This window comes from Notechis scutatus, chromosome 6 (assembly GCF_049901735.1).
Source record: "Notechis scutatus isolate UNSWTSFEM ecotype Mainland chromosome 6, rNotScu1.2, whole genome shotgun sequence".
Lineage (NCBI taxonomy): Eukaryota > Metazoa > Chordata > Lepidosauria > Squamata > Elapidae > Notechis > Notechis scutatus.
In genome coordinates, this window is record NC_142014.1 from 3,312,220 (window position 1) to 3,334,821 (window position 22,602).

General features: G+C 42.7%; 1 protein-coding gene across 2 annotated transcripts in view; it reads left to right on the plus strand.

Annotated features, from left to right (window-relative positions):
* Positions 1-22,294, plus strand: part of GRM3 (glutamate metabotropic receptor 3) — a 75,179-nt gene extending 52,885 nt beyond the window's left edge. For both annotated transcript variants that reach the window (XM_087969184.1, XM_026682616.2), the window contains 3 exons: positions 17,761-18,827; positions 20,827-21,001; positions 21,819-22,294. In XM_087969184.1, coding sequence (XP_087825310.1) covers positions 17,761-18,827; positions 20,827-21,001; positions 21,819-21,892 — 1,316 coding nt within the window. In that variant the 3' untranslated portion in view covers positions 21,893-22,294. The remainder of the gene's footprint in view (positions 1-17,760; positions 18,828-20,826; positions 21,002-21,818) is intronic.
* The last annotated feature ends 308 nt before the right edge of the window (positions 22,295-22,602 follow it).

Below are 22,602 nucleotides of genomic sequence, written 5' to 3' on the forward strand. Positions count from 1 at the left end.
TAAGACAAAAATGCAATGCTATGTAAGAAAGATGACAAATGGGTGGAATGGTAGTCATGCCAAGGATTCCTTATGAATAGTGATGGGGCTGTTGAAAAACATGCTTATTGCATTAGGAAGCAGTGCTTGCTGGATCTTGGGTCACTTCAAAAAGCATAGAAGAGATGAATCTTCTTAAAACTTAGACTGGAAAGCACAAAGAAATCCCAGGATAACAGAATAACTGAGTTGGAAAGGACCTTGGAGGTCTTCTAGTCCAACCCCCTGCTCAAGCAGGATAATCTATACTATTTCAGATAAGTGACTTTCTAGTCTCTTCTTGAAAACCTCCAGTGATGGAGCAGCCAGAACTTCTGAAGGCTAGCTGTTCTACTGAATGATTGTCCTCACTGTTAGGAAGTTTCTCCTTAATTCCAGGTTGCTTCTCTCCTTGATTAGTTTCCAACCATTGTTTCTTGTCCTGCCCTCAGGGGCTTTGGAGAATAATTTGACACACACACACACACACCACTTCTTTGTGGCAACCACTGAGATATTGGAAGACTGCTATCATGTCTCCCCTCATCCTTCTTTTCACTAGACTAGACATACCCAATTCCTGCATCCTTTCTTCATATGCTTTGTCTCTCTCCAGGCCTTTAATCATCTTAGTTGCTCTTCTCTGCACTCTTTCCAGAGCCTCAACATCTTTTTTTAGTCTATGCTGACCAAAACTGGCTGCAGTATTCTAAGAGGTACAAATGCTTCACGTGGTCTTGATTCTATCCCTCTTCTGGATTAGACTGGGAAACTGCAAAATAAAAGCTTTCTGGACTAAGACTGCAGCAAGCAGTTCTTTATCCTTGACTAGAGAACTTACCAGGATGAAGTTTCGTGACTTGATCCATTCACTTTGGCCAATCTACAAGAGGCGAAGGCAGTTCCAGTTCCTCTGTCTCATATAATTGGGATGTAATTTTATTTAGTGGGAAAAGAAATGGAGGAAAAATATCTGCCTTTCATGCACATAGTTTTTCCCAGTTTTCAACTCTCCCCCGAAATGTAAAGACATCATTCAAGCCACAGAGAGTTAAAGAGCATTAAAAAGATTTAAAGTGGTATAGTCTACCTGAACTGAAAAAAATCAATGCATTTGGGAGCCTTGGTAGAATCTGTGGTTGACTTTTCTTTGAAAAATATGGTAATTTATTTTGAGGTAAAGCTAAAACACAAACGGTTTTGAAAAGCAGCATATGTTTAACCTTTTTTATTATAATAGAGGGGGGAAAAGAAGGTAAGAAAACATGTTTCTTCTTTTTCTCTACACAGATACATATCTCTGTAGACATCAGATATCAGGCAGACTTAGTGCACAAACCAAATATATATTGTGTATGTTTGATTCTACATTAAAATCTGAAAACTAAAATGCATTCAACAATAGAAAACTCTGGAAATTTAAAAGTTAAGATCAAGATTTTTAAATGGTTTCCTCCGAACAGAAATTCTAGAAATAAAATACAGGGCAGCTGTGTGTGTGTGTGTGTAGGGTTTTCTTCCTATCCTTACATAACTGACAGCCATTATTTTACTCCCAATCATAACAATGTGCAGAATTCATTTATGACGTTCCCCCACTTCATTTCCAGACCATGGATGCATAGTTCAACAGAATTTACTTATTATTTTTTTTTAAAAGCCAGTGAACGGTGCTGCATCATTCTTAAACAAGCCCAGGGATGAGTTTTTTTAACCCTAAAATAAGCAGGCGCATAATTTGAATCTGCAAGGAAAGAAATATGAAGGGAGGCAATCTTGAACCAAGTAATGTTATTTTTAACTCTCTCATCCTATCAACTGAATAGGCTTCAAGAAAGGGCTTTTAGATCTACAGTATTTGTTCGTAGATAATGTCCTTTCAATGGAAAAGAAAAATAAATCTGAAATCTATCCAGTGGTGGGATTCAAATTTTTTTACTACCAATTCTGTGGGCATGGCTTGGTGGGCATGGCAGGGGAAGGATACTGTAAAATCTCCAGTCAAAGGTGGTATTTGCCGGTTCTCTGAACGAGTCAAAATTTCTGTTACCAGTTCTCCAGAACTGGTCAGAACCTGCTGAATACCACCTCTGAATCTATCTCTCTGTCTATATCTACCTATCTGAATCTGTCTATATATATCCTTCATCTCTGTGTCTGTCCATCCATCGACCTATCTATCTCTATCTATCATCTATCTCTAACTATCTATCTAGCCATCAATCATCTTTCATTTATCTATACATCTATTAAAGATGCTACTATTGCTAGCACCCTTGGTGAAATGTTCTCTATTAGTTCTGATGTTTTCTGTTCTATTCCAATAAAGTATTCTATTCTATTCTATTCTCTATGTACAATCTACCTACCTACCTACCTACATACATACCTGCCTACACACACACACACACACACACACACACACACATATATATATATATATATATATATATATATATATATATATATATATATATATATATATATATATATATATATATATATATTTGTTTTCTTAAGTTTTGGTACTTACATGTATGGTGTTCGGCTTGGTTCGGTATTTTCCCACGTCATTGTAGTTCTTTTAAAGTTGTAGCAACGTTTCAGCAGAATCTCATCTGCCATCATCAGGCTTTTGTATAGTGTTCGTCTGTGAGTTAGACTTTTACAGTGGTTTCAGATTTATATATATATATAACTCAGCTTTGCTCAATCTGAAACCACTGTAAGTCTAACTAGACGGATACAACTGATGATGAATGATGCTGCAACTTAAGACTACAACACGAACCGAACACCATATATATATATATATATATATATATATTTCTTAAGTTTCGGTACTTCATGTATGGCCTTCAGCTTTGTTCGGGTATTTTCCCACGTCATAGTAGTGGTGCTTTTAAAGTTGTAGCAACGTTTCAGCAGAATCTCATCTGCCATCATCAGGCTTTTGTATAGTGTTCGTCTGTGAGTTAGACTTTTACAGTGGTTTCAGATTTATATATATATATAACTCAGCTTTGCTCGGGTATTTTCCCACGTCATTATAGTTGTGCTTTTAAAGTTGTAGGAATGTTTCGGCAGAATCTCATCTGCCATCATCAGGCTTCTGTATTGTGTTTGTCTGTGAGTCAGACTTTCACAGCCGTTTCTTTAAATATATATATTTACTCTGAGAAGCACAGAGCCCAAGACACAAGCCTGAAGATGATGAAGAGACTTCATCGAAACATTGCCTAGATACTTCAATCTTACGTGGGAAAACCGAATAACAAAAATCCAATCTTTAGTTTCGGGTTCTCTCCGCGTAGATTCAAAGTATCTAGGCAACGTTTGCGAGGTCCCACTCGCCATCTTCAGGCTGGTGCTTTCGGCTAGTGCCAGTGCAAGCAGTGTGTGACCGGAGCTGCCATCTCTCTCTATATACAAGTGGTGGGGGATGGTGTGCTGGGCTGGTTGGCTGTGCTGCAGCCTCTTGATTGGTTGATGGAGTTGATGTTGGTATAATGGGCTGTGTAATGGCCTTTTGTTGTGGAGATATCCTGGATCTTGTGCTGTCATCTCCTGGGTCGTTAGCCTCTTGTGTTTTAACGGCTTGGGTAATGGGTTGTGTGATGGGCTTGTGAGTTCTTTTGTTGTGGTATCCTGGGTCTTGCGTTGTAATCTCCTGGGTCGTTTGTGTTTTGATCTCTTTTCCATTAGCCTCCTGTGTAGTAACAGCTTGGGTAATGGGTTGTGTGATGACCTTGTGAGATTTATTGCTGTGGTATCCTTGGTCTTGTGCTGTGATATCCTGGGTCATTTGCTGTGTTGTGACTTCTTGAGTTCTTGAGGTGTAATTTCTTGAGTTTTCTGATGTGATGTCCTGAGCAGGTGGCTGTGATGTAGCATTTTGGGTTTTTAATATGGCTTTGAGTTTGGGGTCTGGGTCTGTGTTCGTTTGGCTTGAGTTCGTGGTGGTGCCACATCTTCATGGTGGGGTCAATTCGCTTCATGTATGGTTCAGAGGAGTTTGAAGTGGGTAGTGATGCAGCTGCAGTGCGGCTTCTGGTCTGTGGTCGTGTCTCATCTTCTGTGTGGGTGTGAGTCTGATTTTTACGTGGAAGTGTGGTGGTGGCATCTTGTGTGGCCCTCATGGGTGTGGGTCTGGTGTCATTTATCATGTTGGGTACTCGTCTGTTCATGAGGGCGGGTTTCCAAATGGCTGGTAAGCGGGAGGTGTCATCTCTTTTATTCATGCTGTGTGGGCGTTTTTCTATCTCTATGGCTTCTCTGATTATTCTGCTGCTGTGGTGTTCAGTTTTGGCGATAGTTCTGGTATTTTTAAGGTCAATCTCATGTCCTGTGGCTTTGAGGTGTTGGACCAGGGAAGAGGTTGGTTCTTCTTTTTTGATTGAGTTCTTATGTTCTTCAACGCGTGCACTTATTCTTCTGTTAGTTTGTCCAATGTATGTGGTGAGGCAGGCAGTGCAGGGGATTTCATATACTCCTTGGTTTTCTAACTCGATTTTGTCTTTAGGGTTTCTTAGGATGGTGGATATTTTTCTGTTTGTGCAGAATGCTGTTTTAATGTTGTGTTTTTGGAGGATCTTGCTGATTTTGTCTGTAGTGCCTTTTATATATGGGAGGAGGGCTTTGCCGTTCTCTTGTTCTCTGTCTTGGATTTTGGTTGGGGTTTCTTTTTGGATTAGGTGGGTGATCTTCTTTCTTTGAAATCCATTGGCTGTTAGTACGTTGGTGAGAGTGTATAGTTCGGTTTTTAGGTGTTGTTCATCAGCTAAGCATTTTGTTCTGGAGATGAGTGTCTCAGCTACGGAATTGATCTGTGCTGGGTGGTGGTGTGAGAGTGCGTGTAGATAGCGGTTTGTATGTGTTTTCTTTTGGTAGATGGTGTCTCCTAGGGAGCCATTGGGTTTTTGTATACCAAGACATCTAGAAAGGGAAGTTGATTGTTAGCTTCTGTTTCCATGGTGAATTGTATTTTGGGGTGTAGGCTGTTGAGGTGTGTGAGGAAGTTGTTCAGTTTTTCTTTCCCGTGTGGCCAGATTATGAAGGTGTCATCTACGTATCTGAGCCAGAGTTTGGGTTTGTGATCATATTTTTCTAGAGCTTGTGTTTCAAAGTGTTCCATGTAGAGGTTTGCGATGACAGGTGAGAGGGGTGATCCCATGGGTGCTCCTTCTATTTGTTTGTATTTTTGTCCATATATATATATGTGGATCTTTGGTTATTCGGGTTTTCTCCCGCGTAAGATTGGAAGTATCTAGGCAACGTTTCGATGAAGTCTCATTCATCATCTTCAGGCTTCTGTCTTCAGCTCTGTGCTTCTCAGAGTGATATGAGCTTGCAGCTGCTTCTTCCTTTTAACTGCTAGTGGGGGTGTGACTTGATTGGGTGGGGGCTTTCAATTGGAAGCTTGTGGGAATTAAATTTTGATCTCGGCAGTTGCATAGGAATGCGAGGTCACATAAAATGGAAGCTCTTTGGACTTCAAGTTTTTCATAAGTCCTGGTCAGATGGTGGGTTTCCTCCCGTAGAGGTGCAATATTTGTTTTCTGAGGTTCTGCGGGTATTTGTATGTGGATCTTTGGTTATTCGGGTTTTCTCCGCGTAAGATTGGAAGTATCTAGGCAACGTTTCGATGAAGTCTCATTCATCATCTTCAGGCTTCTGTCTTCAGCTCTGTGCAGTCACATCACTCTGAGAAGCACAGAGCTGAAGACAGAAGCCTGAAGATGATGAATGAGACTTCATCAAACGTTGCCTAGATACTTCCAATCTTACGCGGAGTGAATAACAAAGATCCACATAAAATACCAGAACCTCAGAACAAATATATATATATATATATATATATATATATATATATATATATATATATATATATATATATATATATATATATATGTGTTTTCTTAAGTTTTGCGGTACTTCATATGGTGTTGGCTTGGTTGGGTATTTTCCACGTCATTGTAGTTCTTTTAAAGAACTACAATGGCGTGGAAACTACCAACTAACAACACCATACATACATACATACATACAAATGTTTGGCTTCCAGTCTAGAAGCTGAAGCAACTAGACGTCAGGGTGGGACTAACCATTGCTGATGCCTACGGCTGTCCACCCAGGGTCATCATTGAAAATTGGCTTCCATCACAACATTAGGGCAGCCTTCTTGATTGTTTTGACCACCTCCTGGGCATTCCTCTGTTGTGGCATCAGCACTTTCTACTTCACCCTCTTGCCAGAAACATCAACAGCACCATGGACAGATCCCTTTGCATTGATTGCTAGGAATTGGGGCAAAGAGAGAGAGAGAGAGAGAGTGGAGTCATAGGGTGTAGTGGAAGTAGAACCCTTGAAGGCCTTAGTAGGTTCTTAGTAAGTTCTTTTTTAAAAATAAATTTTACTAAATGCATTGTTTAAAAACATTGAACATGGTGAAATAATTTTTGTCATATCTTTTTGTCTTACATCTTATAATATATATCTTATATACATTTCTTAGTAGGTTCTTATCTTGTCTCCTCACCCTCTTGTTTGGTCAAAGTCTGCTCTATGTTGGGGAAGGATCCACCCCAGTGCAGGACTATCCTCTTCCTCCTCTCTTCCTCTGGCCCACCTCGATTGCCTTTGCCTGAGCTACACAAGCATCTCAGCAAACATCCAAAAAGTTTTGCATCCAACTTATGCTACAAATAGCCCACCGCAGTGTCTCATCCTAGGAGGGAGTTAAACTGCAAACCATATTAGTGAAGAATATGCAAATTTAGTCACAGTGAAGCGGAACAGAATTGTTGTAGTTGTATTTCGATTTATCTCGGTGACCATGAACTTTTGCTTGAAAATCCTTTCTCCCAAATCTGCAGTCAAGTAGGGGGAAAGAATCCAATTTTAAAATACTGTTAATGATTTCGGTTCAATTGTCTAAATTGATTTGGGGGGGAGAGAAAAGGTGTGTGTGTGTGTGTGTGTGTGTGTGTGTGTGTGTGTGTGTGTGAATTGTCCGATTGATTTGAAGGCACTTGGTTCAACTTGATCATTTGTTTGGAAATTTGATTCCATTGGGGGATAATCAGACCTCTTCACACAGTTGCATGAATACGTAATAAAAATACACTAGAGGTGAACTTTTAAGGATGAAAATGTATAGTCAATTTCCTTAGAGTAAAACTTATTTTCAAAAGATCTTTTGGGTTGGTTTTTTTTTTGCTCATCCTGATCCTTTCCCTTTTATTTGCTGTAGGTTTTATAGAATTGATAGTTAGAAGATTAGAAGATTCCTTGAATGCTTTCCAGGCAGTTTTCCAAAGCAGCACTCAGATGTTAAATATATTTAAATTATCTCAATCTAATCCTGAATAGGAATCCGTTTAAGAGAAGAGCGATGATCTTGTTAGCAATCTTTTATTGCCTTGACCTAAAAAACCACACACATATCTTTATCTTGACTCAAGCCATACATGCACAGAGAGAGGGGGGGAGGAGAGAGAGAGAGAAAGAGAAAGATACTACTATATCTCGCAGGTGACCATAAAATGAACATAGATGAGAAAACATTAGCACATGTATTTGAGCAATGACATCATCATCATGAGTGTGATGTCATTATCACTGCTGTTCTGAAGGTGGGACAAGAAGCAACAGATGAAAACTCATCAAGGAGGGAAGCAATCTGGAACTAAGGAGAAATTTCCTGACATTTATATCAATTAATCAATGGAACAGCTTCCCTCCAGAAGCTGTAGGTGCTCCAACACTGGAGGTTTTCAAGAAGAGACTAGACAGCCATTTATCTGGAATGGTGTAGGGTCTCCTGGTTGAGCTGGGGGTTGGACTAGATGACCTCCAAGGTCCTTTACAACTCCGATATTTTGCTTTAAATATTTACAATCCCTGCAAGTTTGAGGAGAACTGTACAGATTTTTTTTTTTTTTAAAAAAAAACCTCCTTTATCAAGTCTTACTTCATGTCATTTTGAAAACCAGTAATGGAGTTATGTGGTTGACCCTTTCTTCTCCCTCAATGCCCCTGCAGTATTGAGGTCTTACAATAGAGGTAGTCAAATGAGGTGCAGGGCCTTTTTACTTAACCTCTCTTTTTCCTGGACTTAACAGGAATAACTTCAGTGGTCGAATGCTTCTTTCAGCTTTCATTTCATCCGGTTTGCCCACCTAGGAACGTTATGAAGTGATATCATGTTAAGCAGCAGCCATCCATAACCTAATCATCATTCTGCTGTATTTAAACCATCCCCTCCCCCTTCTATAACTCTCCAACAAATATTGAGTGTATTTGTTGCTAAAAATCAAAAGAGTCCATTAGGCTCTGGACTTCAAGATGCTTCTCCAAGATTGGTGCTCTCGTCTAATTTTTGACAGGTCCGTGAATTGCAAGAAAGACAGGAAATCCTGCATTCCTGTGAACGTTAAAGGCATCATTAACGCCCCTTTCAGGAAAAAAAAAATGCTCGCTTCAGCCTTCCGTCACCTTCAGATTCTCCTTGGCTCGACCCTTCCATTATTTTAGCAATGAAAGAATCCACCGGCAGCCTTTCTCTATCATTTTCCCCCCCGAAGGTTTCATGATTGCTCTCAAAATGATTCAGTGGAGCAAAGTATTGAGATGTGAAATAATGGGATGCGATGGCCTTTGGTTTCTGCTGGATTGAGGGGTGCCCACGTGAAAGAATCTGAACTGACTACAGAATACAAAGCAGGCCTGAAGAACTTACATGGGGATCGTGTCTTGTGTGTTGCGGTGGATTTGCTGGAAGGCTGGCTTGCACCAACGGTGGCCAGGTTGAGAATTGTAGCTTAAGTATCAAGGCCTAATTGACCTTGACATATCCCAGATGCTAAGCAAGGTCATCAGAGTTTAGTACTTGAATTAACCCACAAAAATTCAGGAATGTTGACTGCTTATATTGGAAAGTAGAGGAGGAACATGTCAGAAGTCACGGGAAACCATATAAAAGGCACAGAAACAAACACCAGGAATTGCTCTTGATTTGATGGGCGATCTATCTTTCTCTTCTGATACAATAGGGAAACTAAATGTCTGTGGAGATTCTCCATCATCCTGGTCATGGTTGTCCCAAAAGTGTTTTTCCAAGAGGCAACTGGACTTTCTGGTTTTTTCTTTGAAGACATTTCGCTTCTTATCTGAGAAGCTTCTTCAGTTCTGGAGAAGTTTTTCAGTTTTCCAGAAACTTCTTGCATGAGAAGCGAAATGTCTTCAAAGAAAAAACCAGAAAGTCCAGTTGGCTCTTGAAAAAAAGCACAAAGTAGGTTTTTTTTTAAAAAAAGAGTAGCTTCCACAAGGCTGAAGTCTGTCCATCCGAGGTAAAAGTTCAGTGTTTTTATGTAATGTGAATCATAAGAGAGAGTCAGATATCCTCCTTCATCTTGTACTGGATGCCACATTTTGAATTCTTCGCAGAAGCATCTCAAGAAGATGCCAGTTACAATAGCGGCTGCTTACCCTGGTTGGACATGTTTTACATATGTACCTAAACTGTTGGAAGTATCATGTATGAATGAACGTAGACAAAAAGATGAATTAGTCAGGAAATCGTGTTTGGTGACAGATATAGTCCAGATTTATCTGAATGTGCAGCTTAAAAAGAGCTTCATGGAGTAGAAAATCTCTTCGGAAAGTCCAAGCAAGAGAGAAAAACTACCAAGTATTTTGAGGACTGCCCTGTTCATGTCCCACTCCTTAATTGGAATATGGGGAAGGATATAAAATGGGTTTGGAGGTTTTAAAGAATTAAGTTCCAAAGCCTTGCAACTCAGGATCTTGCAATAAAATCCATATCAAGGCACTTTGCAGTTCCTACCCATTCTTGGCAGTTAAATGGTAACATACTGTGTTTTTTTTATAATTAATATTGTTTCGTTTACTTCAGACAGCATTGAGTAGGCTCTACGTTCTCTGCTGCCCTCTTGCTGCAATGAATAAGTAGGATTCGTACTTCTGGAATTGTTTCGTTTGTTCATTCATTCGTTCGTTTGTTCATTCGTAGCAGGTCAGGGAAGACTTCACACATCACTCATTTCTCTCACACACTGGTATCCTAATTTAATTGAATAACTTTTTTTTTTTTTTTTTTACTAATAAGAGCCCTGTTGGACAATAAGTTGTGTCTGCTTCTCTGTTGCCTTTGGGAAAGTCACAAGTTGAGCACGGGGGTTATTGTTTGCTCCCAATGATGTGGTTTTAGGTTACCAGCTCAACATTTGCTATAGAGAAATAAAAAATTAAAGAAATAGTGTGCCGTGTTTCCCCCAAAATAAGACCCTGTCTTATATATTTTTTTTGCCACCGAAAAAGGCACCAGGTCTTATTTTCAGGGGACGTCCTCCACTGACTAACCTCACTTGCGTGTGTCGCCCCCGGCCTCCTTTTCTCTGTCAGAAGCCTTCAGGAACTTCTTCTTCTGCGGCCGGCAAGGCTTCCCTGAAGGCCTCTGCAGCCGATAAGAGAGCTCAGGCCTCTGAAGGCCTCTGCAGCCGGATCAATCCAGAGCATTGTTATCAGCTACAGAGGCCTTCAGGAAAGCCTTGCCAGCCTTGCTGACTGCAGAAGAAATGGGCTGGCAAGGCAGGTGTTGGGGTGTGTGAGGCCTGGCTACACCTGTCCAAAGGTAAGTAGTAGGGAAGCTCCATCCCCACCATCCCCACCCTGGCTTAATTTTTACCCCTCTACTCTGCAGTGGGAGGGATCTTAGGGCATATTTTGGGGGGTAGGGCTTATATTGGGCACACATGTAAAAAAATCAAGCTAGGACTTAGTTTCAGGGTAGGTTGTATTTTTGGGGAAACAGGGTAGTTCAAGGCCCAACACGGAGCATAGGTCGGCACCTGAGCCAGCCCTCTACACATGTCTGTGTGCAAAATGAGAAACTTGGGAACGGTGATTCTGCTTCTCTTTCTGGCAAATTGTGAATACAGGTCGTCCTTGATTTACAATGGTTCATTTAGTGACTGTTCAAAGTTACAACAGCCCTGGATAAAGTGACTTAGGACTGCTTTCAGTCTTATGGCCACTGCAGCATCCTCAAGGTCACACGATCAAAATTCATACACTTGGCAACTGGTTCATACTTATGAAGGTCGTAGTGTCCCAGGGTCACGTGATCCCCTTTTGCGACCATCTGAAGTCAACGGGGGAAGCCAGATTCATTTAACAACTGGATTGCTGATTTAACAACTGCAGTGATTCACTTAACAATGGTGGTGAGAATGGTCGTAAAATGGGACAAACTCATTTAACAAATGCCTCACTTAGCAATAGAAATGCTGCACTCAATGGTGGTCATAGGTTGAAGTAGGTAGTATTAGGTCACAGCACCAAGCTGACCCACCTTTAAGATAGGGCCAAGTATATTCGCCAACAGCATTGGGCGAGCTCCCTGCCAGACGTAGCCCCTAAGCCATGAATCGTGGTTTCCCTTTGAGTTCCAGAGGAGAAGCCCAGTGAAAGGCCCCTCAGCTTTCTTAAATCTCAGGCGTCTTCGGGCCCCACAGCAACTTTGACAAGGCCATCAATTCCAGGGGAACCCAGCGCTTTTCTCCCTGGCGCTGGCCTGCTCACCCCGCTGCCCTTTTAGGGTCCCGTCCCCTTCAGTGGGCTGCGTTAGAAGCCGCGGCTAAGAATCACCTTTCAAAGGCCCGGTGGGGGAGCGGAGTGGTTGGGAAACGTTGGGCTTTTCATTTCCTTTATAATTAGAATGTGATTGCTTGTATAAATTAGCCTGCAATGCCCGTTTCCCAGCACAAATAACTTTAAATTAAATGACTCTTATCAACCCCAAGGCATCGGTGCTTAGAACCTCAGAGGGGAACTTGGGAATTAGGAATCAAACAGGATGAATTTCTTTCTCAGAACACGGTTGGATAATGGTTCTTCTTTCCCCTTCTGTAACCACAATGGTCTCCCCCTCCTCACAATCACAGCAAAAAAAAAAATTACTTGAGGAAATCGACTTGAGTGCAGTGTTCGATATGGAATACATTCTCCCACACAAACAGATTAACAGGGTTGGAAGGGACCTTGTAGGGTCATCCAGTCCAACCCCTCCTGCCCGAGCAGGAGACCCTACACCATTTCTGACATAGGGCAGTCCAATCTCTTCTTGAAAGCCTCCAGGGATGAAGCTACCATAACTTCGGAAGGCAACTTCTATTCCGTTGGTTGATTGTTCTCACTATCAGAAAATTTCTTCTTATTTCCAGGTTGAATCTCTCCTTGTTCAGTTTCCATCCATTTTTCCTTGTCTGGCCTTCGGGTGCCTTGGAGAATAGTTTGACCCCTTCCTCCTCTCTGGGGCAGCCCCTCAGATATTGGAAGACTGCTCTCATGTCTCCCCTGGTCCTTCTCTTCCCTACTAACATATTTATATAAAATGCATGATGTATGTTGCAATTTGCATACGTGTAACAAATACATGCTATGTATAAATAAAGACATGCCCAATAGAATCAATGGCTTAAAATATGGGTCAGCAAATGGTAGGGATTCAGGAGGCTCCTCCCACCTCAGTGTCATAAATCCTTCAAAAGTTGGACGTGACCTAATTTACGGACAGCACACATAAATTCCCGGCTAATGGGCAGATCTGCGCTGATTGGGGGAGGGGCCTTTGCAGAGCAAGGACAGTTTTACACTCACAAGGACAGCTTTGATTGCCCAGTTGAAGCTCTGCCCCTGTGAACTACTTCCATTGTATATTGGTGGCTGACCTCTTGGCTTTTTTGGAGCCCCCGTGGGATGTCCTTGGGAGCCCCATCTACGTTTATGCAAAAGGGGGAGTGTAAATTCACAAGCAAGGCTCTGAGTCTATCTCTCATTTGAATAGATGGGGGAGGAGGCTTCGAATGGAGTAGGAAAAATCTGAGTGGCATTGCTGGACACTTTTTCTTTCCATGCCTTTCCCCAAAAGGATCCCAAACAAAGACTTCTATGTGAAGAAATTATCAGGGAAACATAGCCATAGCCCTTAGACTTATATACCACTTCATAGAGCTTTTACAGCCCTCTCTAAGCAGTTTGCTGAGTCAGCCTGTTTCCCTGAACAATCTGGGTCCTCATTTTACCCACCTCGGAAGGACAGAAAGCTGAGTCAACCTTGAGCCTGGTGAGATTCGAACTGCCGAATTGCAGGCAGCCGGCAGTCAGTAGAAGCAGCCTGCAGTACCACACTCTAACCACTGCGCCACTGTGGCTCCAAAGTCCATAGGCTTTGAAGCTGATTTGAAAGAAATCTTTGGGCACCATTGAGCATCATTCTGCTCTATTAAAGCTGCCCGTCTTTTCCACCAAACTTCTGCAAAGATGCTGCTTCGAAGGAACCTGGTCCTTAAGAATTGGTTTCCTTAAGGCAGGGGGTCCTTTTTATTTCATGCTTACAAGTGTGGGCCCGGACTCTGCAGAGTCATTAGCCAGGCCACTGGACCTTGAGGATTAACAATTAGCTCAATTAATGTCTGGAGCGTTGTTGTTTCCTGCTTTTAAATCTTCTGTCGACGAAAGGAGAGACCCTGCTGGGTTGAAAGTCAAACAATTCCTGGGTTTCAAGCATATATGGTCACCTTGACCACACAATCATGGTTCTCCCCTTCCAGTTGTGATATTGTTGTCCTCACTTGCTTTCCTTTATGCTTGGAGGACGTATTTCTAAAGCAGGAAGTTGACCACAGGTTGATCTCCACTCCTCAAAGCAGACTTTGCTTTGTGTACAACATCTTCAGCCCTGTGGGAAGCACAGCCCTTGACCTGCCCAGAGACATCTAGGAGGTCAAGGGCTGTGCTTCCCACAAGGATGGGTCAAGAGCCATTGAGGGTGGAGAACCTCAGCAATGAAATGACATCCTTAACCATTGTAGGTCCTAAGACACCCATATTGCTCCTTAACTTCACTACAGGATGTCTTTCGCTTATGACCATAATGGAATCTGCTAATTGGGGTAATAAATCATGATGATTGTAAAGCAGATCATCACACAACCTACCCCACATAAAAAACTGGCAGCGCTTTGACTACACCATCGTGGCCACCACACTGAAACATGTGGGCTGTCAGGGTTCCGGCGATTGCCCTAATTAAATCATGAACCTCAAGCCAAGCTGCAAAAGAATCCGAAAGGTTTATTAGGAGCAACACGCCAGCATAAACCTAAATGAAGCCAACTCTGGCATACGTGACCCTGTTTCCCCCCTCCCCCGCTCTTCCCTGGGTGTATCATAAATCAGATTCTCCAATAACGCACCTTCACGGGCTGGGTGTCATCCATATCACGTTCTCCAATGAAGGATTTTCGTGGGCAGAAGATCCGGTAGCCTAGCTACAATCTTTGTAAGATAAGCATGGAATGTACTTCTGGTTTTAAACTGCCATACTGCTCCTTCAGATTCCTCTCTCCCTTGTTCATGGCAACTCAAAAACAGGCATAGGAATGTTTTACGAGTTGACATGGGCACCCTGCACACAGATATTTACACAGAGGAGAAGAAGCTCCAGGTTTGGTTCCATCTGGGCATGATTGAGAAGACGGAGAAGATGAGTAGTCTTCCTTTCTAGTGGGAGGAGGAAAGGGGTCAGCCTTAAAGTCAGGCTCATCATCATCATCCTGATGCTGTGGACCGAATCCTGTAGACGCTTCCCTCGAAGCAACCTTCTTCCGCTCTAATCGTCATTTAAGACCATGTTCCTTTCTGAAGGCTTTGTGGTGATGATGTCTCTATTTACATAATGGCTGCTCTGTGAAATAAAACCAGGTGGCGAGGGTAATGAAGTAGCTCCTCTAATGATGAGCCACTACAAATTGCTATCGCACACAGAACCAGAGGCAGGGAGTTAATGAGGAGACGAAGGGATGATAGATTGTGACAGGAACAACCTTAGAAAGTCACAGCCTCCCCTGAAACTCCAAATAGCATCCACCGTCAACCCTGCGGTTGGCAGCTTGTTCAATTGTCACTCTGGGGTCTTGCGTTATTGTCGTCATTATCACACTCCGATGGAAAAGGGCCAAAAGTAGTCCATCCAAAATCCTTTTTCTTCAGGTGAAACTCAAAACAACACCTCTCCTTAACCGCGTAGGTGTCGCTGAGATTGACACGACGTTGTAATGTTTGTTTTGGCCTTGGGGTGGGGGGGCTTGCCAAATTTTGGTGGGTGGAAGATCCCAGACTCTTCCTATAACTATGGAAACGGAAGCTACAAGAAATACAGAAAATGTTTTTTAAGAATTCCCTGTCAGGATTATCCAGCGGGCCTTTTGAAGGGATTGGAGAGGCTGGATTACATTTCTGGAAAGGGTACAGATGAATTTCAGAAAGCATGTCGGCTGCTGTGCACTTTCTTGGGAATTTATTTTGTGTTCAGTTCTAGGAAAAGGAGGTTCTTTGTCTCCCGCATATATGCACACACATACACACAAACACAAGGGGGAGAGGGAGTGGGGGGGAAATGAGAGAGAACAAGAGAGAGAAAGAGAATGAGAGAAAACGAGAGAGAGGGGGGGGACAAGAGAGAAAGAGAGAGAGAGAGACAGAGAGACAGAGAAAAGAAAGAAAGAATGAGAGAGGGGGAACAAAAGAGAGAGAGAGAGAGCATAGCAGAGGTTGCAATTCTGCACAGATCAAGGGAGAAGGAACTTTTAGATCCATTGAGATTTCTGACCCAGAAGCCACAATCTTGGTTACAAAAGAATTTATTTAAAGACAAGCATGTCAATTGTTAAGTATATCAGTGCAAGAAGAAGGGATTATCCCTTTTCAACTGTTTAAACTATAAAAAAAAGAAAACCATCATTTCTGGGCAGGGGACCTGAAAGAATGATCTTAAATTAGGTTTTGGTTGAACATCGGAAAAACTGTCCTTTGTTAAGAGCAATAAGTTCCCCTCTTTTAGGTGTACTCGGGGAGCAGCTCAACAGCTACAACAGGGGCCCCCAAACTTGGCAACTTTAAGACTTGTGGACTTCAACTCCCCGTATTCTCCAGCCAGCATAGCCTTAAAGTCTTAAAGTCGCCAAGTTCGGAGACCTCTGAGCTACAACATCTGTCAATTATCCTTCAAATTGAAGTCCTGCCATGGGAGTTGAAGGCAGCGGCCTCAGGGTTCCTTCCAGTCTGAAGATGCAGTGAGTTGATGAGCTCATCATCTAGTTTGAATTCTCCAAAACAGGGTGACTCCCTGATCTGTTTCCTAAAAGTCATCTCACTTTCTTTAGATGGACCCACAATTCCCAAAGCTTGATTCTTCTCAGATGGGCTTCAGGGTGCCCACACTGATTATCCTACTTGCTTGCTTCTTAGGGGATTAATTTTAATGAACCCATCATGTCTATTATTGTTAATCTAGCAAAATCTTTGGCCAAAAGAGTCAGGTTTTGGACCAGGTTTTGGATCTTGGGGAGATTGTGGCTAAACAGAATCATTGAGATGAGTGAAGACCAGGCTTGGAAGCCAGAAATAAACCAAAATGATGCTAGAAATGTTTAATATTTCTCTCTAGTTTCATGAATCATATTGGGTCTCCTAAATCTCATAATCAGTTTTACTTACTGGGTGCGAGGGAAGCCATTCGTATTTAGGAATTGTACATTTGTAATTGTAATTCGTAATCGTAATTAAAAGGGACGCAGTGGCTAAGACACTGAGCTTGTCGATCAGAAAGGTCAGCAGTTCAATGGTTCGAATCCCCAGCACTGCGTAACGGAGTGAGCTCCCATTTCTTGTCCCAGCAGCTTCTGCCAACCTAGCAGTTTGCAAGTAGAAAAATAGGGACCCCTTTGGTGGGAAGGGAACAGCGTTCCATGCACCTTCGAAGGCATTTAGTCATGCCGGCCACATGACCACGGAGACGTCTTCGGACAGCGTTGACTCTTCAGCTTTGTGACGGAGATGAGCACCACCCCCTAGAGACAGAAACGACCAGCACGGATGTGCAAGGAGGGGAACCTTTAACCTTTTACCTTTAATTGTCCTCTGTGTTTCTGGGTTTGAGGGAACAGCTTTAGTAGGAAAGTAAGATGCAGAAGAACAATGAATTCCAATGTTTAATCATCACAGTGGGCTCCCAGTAGTGAAATAAGATGGGATTTAGGTCACCCTCCAACCCTTCCAAGCCTCCCAGCTCTCAGTATTCAATGTATTTGATAATTGATTAAGCACCAATAACTTAGAAGGTCTGTTTTGAAGGCCGGTTGATGCTGGGAATTCTGAAGCAGCAGCTTCCAAGGAAAAGACTGATGGTTTTTCCACGACTGCAGAATCCTGGGGTTGGATGCAAAACTCTTTGAAATTTCAAGTCACATGTGATATCCTCATATTTTATAATTTGATAGGTTTGGAGGTGCCAGGAGTCTTCAGGCAGATTATTTCTGTAACGGGAATGCTTAGAAAATTTAAAAAAGAAATTTCAGTGAGATAAATTGACTAAAGCCTACCCTAATTATAAATGAGTCTTTTTGATCCATTGAATTGCTTTCATGTCCATCAAGATTAGTTCGTTGAGTTTTGATTCATCCGGAACAAAAGCTGTTGTGCTGTTTTATATGTGATTACCAAGAATGGATTCATCTTATATTGTCCCAGAAAGTTGTTAGCTAGATCAGGGCCTTTTTCCTTCTAACGTATTTTGTTTGTCACTCTATCCAAAAGGCACAACAATACAAGAACATATGAACGTAATATGAAAAGCCTATTTCCTTCCTATTTCCACAGCTCCCTTCCATTCTTCCAAGTCTGCGGACAATCTTGTTAAATTTGATATCTACGGTGATGGGATTGGCCGATATAATGTTTTCAACTTCCAGCAAGCTGGAGGCCGATACTCCTACCTGAAAGTGGGACAGTGGGCTGAAACTTTGACCCTGGAGGTCAATGCCATTCACTGGTCCAGAGGACTGGTCCCCGTGGCCCAGTGCAGCGACCCCTGCGCACCCAACGAGATGAAGAATATGCAACCCGGAGATGTCTGTTGCTGGATCTGCATTCCCTGTGAATCTTTTGAGTATCTGGCTGACGAATTCACCTGCAGGGACTGTGGCCCAGGACGGTGGCCCAGTCTGGATCTGACCAGCTGTTATGACCTACCTGAAGATTACATCAAGTGGGAAGATGCCTGGTCCATCGGGCCGGTCACTATCGCGTGCTTGGGCTTCATTTGTACTTTCTTAGTGGTGGGAGTTTTCGTCAAGCACAACAACACACCTTTGGTGAAGGCCTCCAGCCGTGAGTTGTGCTACATCCTTCTTTTTGGAGTCTTCCTCTCCTACAGCATGACCTTCTTCTACATCGCCAAGCCTTCTCCAGCCATATGCACCTTGCGTCGTTTGGGCCTGGGCACTTCCTTCGCCGTTTGCTACTCGGCCCTCCTGACCAAAACGAACTGCATCGCCAGGATATTTAATGGGGTGAAGAATGGGGCGCAGAGGCCAAAATTCATCAGTCCCCGCTCTCAAGTCCTCATCTGCCTGAGTCTCATCATGGTGCAGATCGTGTTGGTGTCCGTGTGGCTGATTTTAGAAGCTCCGGGCACTCGCCGATACACCCTTCCGGAGAAGAGGCAGACGGTCATCTTGAAATGCAATGTGAAAGATGCCAGCATGCTCATCTCTTTGACATACGACGTGATCCTCGTCCTCTTATGCACTGTGTATGCCTTCAAAACAAGGAAGTGCCCAGAGAATTTTAACGAAGCCAAATTTATCGGATTCACCATGTACACAACCTGTATTATCTGGCTGGCATTCCTGCCGATCTTTTATGTGACATCGAGTGACTACAGGGTAAGGCATCCGCCGTCATTTCAGCCAAATTCTAACCCATTGTTAGAAGCACATTCCTTCCTTCCCTTTCTTCCTTCCTTCCTTCCTTCCTTCCTTCCTTCCCTCCCTCCCTCCCTCCCTCCCTCCTTCCCTTCCTTATTGTGAAAGCTTTCAAAAGTCAGCCCGGGGCTAAATGAATAACTGAAGTGAATGGCAGATAGAGATTTTCAACTATGTTAGGGCAGAGAACACAGACATGTGGAATAGAAATGCCACCATTCAGCGAAAATTATTAGAGGTTGTGTCCTTGAGGTGGGTAGAGTCAAGAGTTCGGCCAGGGGGAGAAACTGAACTGAAGCATGAGTAGCAAAGTCTTTCCCCTTCTATTTTAGACTTTCATTTCAATCATTCACCCATTGTTTCATTCATTAGATTCATATCCCACCTTTTCCTCAGGAGCTCAAGGTCATGTCTGCAAACTCCCTCTTTCCAAAGTCCTATGAAGAGAAAGACTGATCAAAGTCACCCAGTGCACAGCAATAGCCATAGCACTTATATACCACTTTACGGTGCTTTTACAGCCCTCTCTGAGCGGTTTACAGAGTCAGCCTCTTGCCCCAACAATCTGGATCCTCATTTTAGTCACCTCGGAAGGATGGAAGGCTGAGTCAACCTTGAGCTGGTCAGGATTGAACTCCTGGCAGTCAGCAGAGTTTAACCTGCAATGCTGCCTTCTAAGCACACCACCACCACCAGGGCTCCCTTCATCTGTAGATGAAGATAGACTTAACCTGGCTGTGCTGGAAGTGTGTGGATCCATTCCAATTATATTAACATTGATTCAATACTACAGATCGATTTGTTTAACTCTTTGGTTCATTGTTTTTCAGTTTGGAAAATTAGTTCTCTGCATATCCACTCTAAACATTGAAAATGAATCCGGAATTTAGTTCACTTCATTGAGCTGAAGTGATTTGATGAGCTGTTTCACTGAATTGATTGAGGGGTTTCCACTAATCAAAGTTTCACTGCATAGATTTGATATGGGAAAGCCTTGCAGAACGCCAATATCCACCCATTGACCCAAACACATGAAGTCAAGAATGCACATCATTCATCCACATTCCGAGTCCCATTCACACCAATAAGAAGATGCCTCCACTCACCAAAATCCTGGTTTCTCTGAAATTCTGTCGGTCCTCTACTTAGACCTCACCCATAATATCAGTCTACCATAATCTGAAAGAAGAGCCAACAAGAAAGTAATGGGCCATAACTCAACCCTATGATAGACTTCAGAAGTGAGACCACAACTGCTCTATTGCTCTAGATTACTGATGCAATCTGGGGCTAGTCACGGGCAACCAGGAGATCCAACCACGATTTATGTAGGTACCGAAGACTAGCAATGGTTACAGCTTTATTGGGCAGCAACTGTCAGACTTACAATCCCCCTTGGTTTTTGGCACGAACCTCTGGATATTAAGGTCCCAAAAGAAGAGAGACAGGTAGGACTATCAAATCCTCACCCGGAATCGGACAACTCACCATGGCCAACTTGCCATAGTCAACTCATTGTTGCCAATTCACCCTGGCCAACTCTCCATGGAACAACTCACTGTGGCCAATTCGCTGCAGAACAATTCAATTCAATTTTATTTAATGATTTAAAATATTTTTAAAAATAATTTTATTTTTTGTCATTCACATTTCATTTTGTCCTTCCTTTTGCACCCTTTCTTTAATGATTCTATTCCACCAATTTCTTCGATCTTCATGTCGCTTTTGTCCTGCAGCAAGTTGCCCTGTTGGCGAGTTGGCCAAGGCAAATTGACCCCTCCCACCTCATAGGCTGCAGTTGAGAGGATTTGTCACCTAAACACACATAGAAGGCTACCTTGCATGCAGAGCGTCTATCTTTCATTCTTTTATTGGCAACATCTGGCATAAGAATCCATGCCTCTCCCTTGCTGACATCTCTAATTCTGCAATATCGTTATTTTCTTTCCCCTCCGTGTAGGTGCAGACCACAACCATGTGCATTTCCGTCAGCCTGAGTGGCTTCGTTGTCCTGGGCTGCTTGTTTGCCCCCAAAGTGCACATCGTTCTTTTCCAACCGCAGAAGAATGTGGTCACTCACAGGCTGCACCTCAACAGGTTCAGCGTCAGTGGGACAGGAACCGGTTATTCCCAAGGTAATTCAATAAAGTTGCTCCAGCCTTCTCTTCTTTGACAAGAAAGACTTTGTTCTCTTCATTTGAGCACTGATACTCTCTGTCACTGTCCCAGAAAGTCATAGAAGCTTGTAGCCAGAGCAAAATATCACAAATATGTATTTATTTGTATCTCAACTTTACTATTTTTACAAATAACTCAAGGCAGTGAACAAATGCATCTTCCTCCTTCTATTTGCCCACACTAACATCCTGTGAGGTGAGTTGGGCTGAGAATGAGCAACTGGCCCAAAGTCATCCAGCCAGCTTCAATGCCTAAGGCGGGACTAGAACTCACCGTCTACTGGTGTTTGGGCCAAAGTCATCCAACCATCTTCCATCCTTAAGGTGGGACTAGAATTCACAATCTCCTGGTGATTGGCCCAAAGTCACCCAGCCGGCTTTCATGCCCAAGGCGGGACTAGAACTCACCATCTCCTGGTGATTCGCCTAAAATCACTCAGCCAGCTTCCATCCTTAAGGTGGGACTAGAACTCACAACCTCTTGGTGATTGGCCCAAAGTCACCAAGCTGGCTTTCATGCCTATGGCGGGACTAGAATTCGCCATCTCCTGGTTTCTATTCTTAGTTATCATTTCAGCACTGACACCCAGATTTCCAAGGAGTAGGACGTGAAGTCAACCAAATCAAAACCATGTGATCAAAACACCTTTTAAAATATTTATGCATGGAGGATTCCTTCGGTTTAAAAACATTCCGCTGTGATCCTGAAAAAATTTGAAGCTTGTTGGTGGTCATCCCTAGCATCTAAAGTCCTGTTTTCCCCCCTCTCTTCCAGCCTCTGCAAATGTCTACGTTCCCACAGTCTGCAATGGAAGAGAAGTTGTGGACTCCACCACGTCCTCCTTATAGTCCTCCTTCAGCCGGCTTTTGTATTCTTAGATGGTTAGAGAGAAAAGCACATTTCTTGTGCACCCTGGGATAAAAAAAGTGAACCTTTTAAAAGGACTAGCATTTCTTTTCTAGAAACCGTGTTAATAAATTATTTTGAGGACTGTACAGTCTTACCGTGTTGTTCTGTTCGGAGCAACATGAGGAGCCTTCTGAGAATAACCGTTCTAAGGGATGTAGAAGTAGCTACGACTCATATAGCATCAGTGTGTTGACCTCGGAGGGGGGGGAGGGAGAAAAGGATGATAAAACTGCCATGTTAGGTGGCTTTCTTTCTAACAAGAGACCTTTTTTTGGTAAATTCCTTGTTGTAATTTAGACTGCATTTCTATGTTGTATATTATAGTCACATTCTGTGCGACAGACGGTTTTCATGGCAGTATTAAAGACGTCCATAATAAAATCAGAAAAGTTTTTCCAGCATGTCTGTTTTCTTTCCGTAAAAGAAAAAAAAAAAAGAATTCCTCAGGTTTATTCAATCACCTTGCACACAGAGAAGGACAACCAAGTCGCGTTATTTCCAGCTCAGCTACGACGTAGTAGAAAACTGCAGCAAAGACAAATTTTGTCTAGTTTGTTACACTTCTGTCCTTGGGGAAATCTGTTGCGAGAGAAGGGTGGTCTTGAAACTGGGCTATGACAATGACGGTGTTGCATCAAATTAGCTGGTC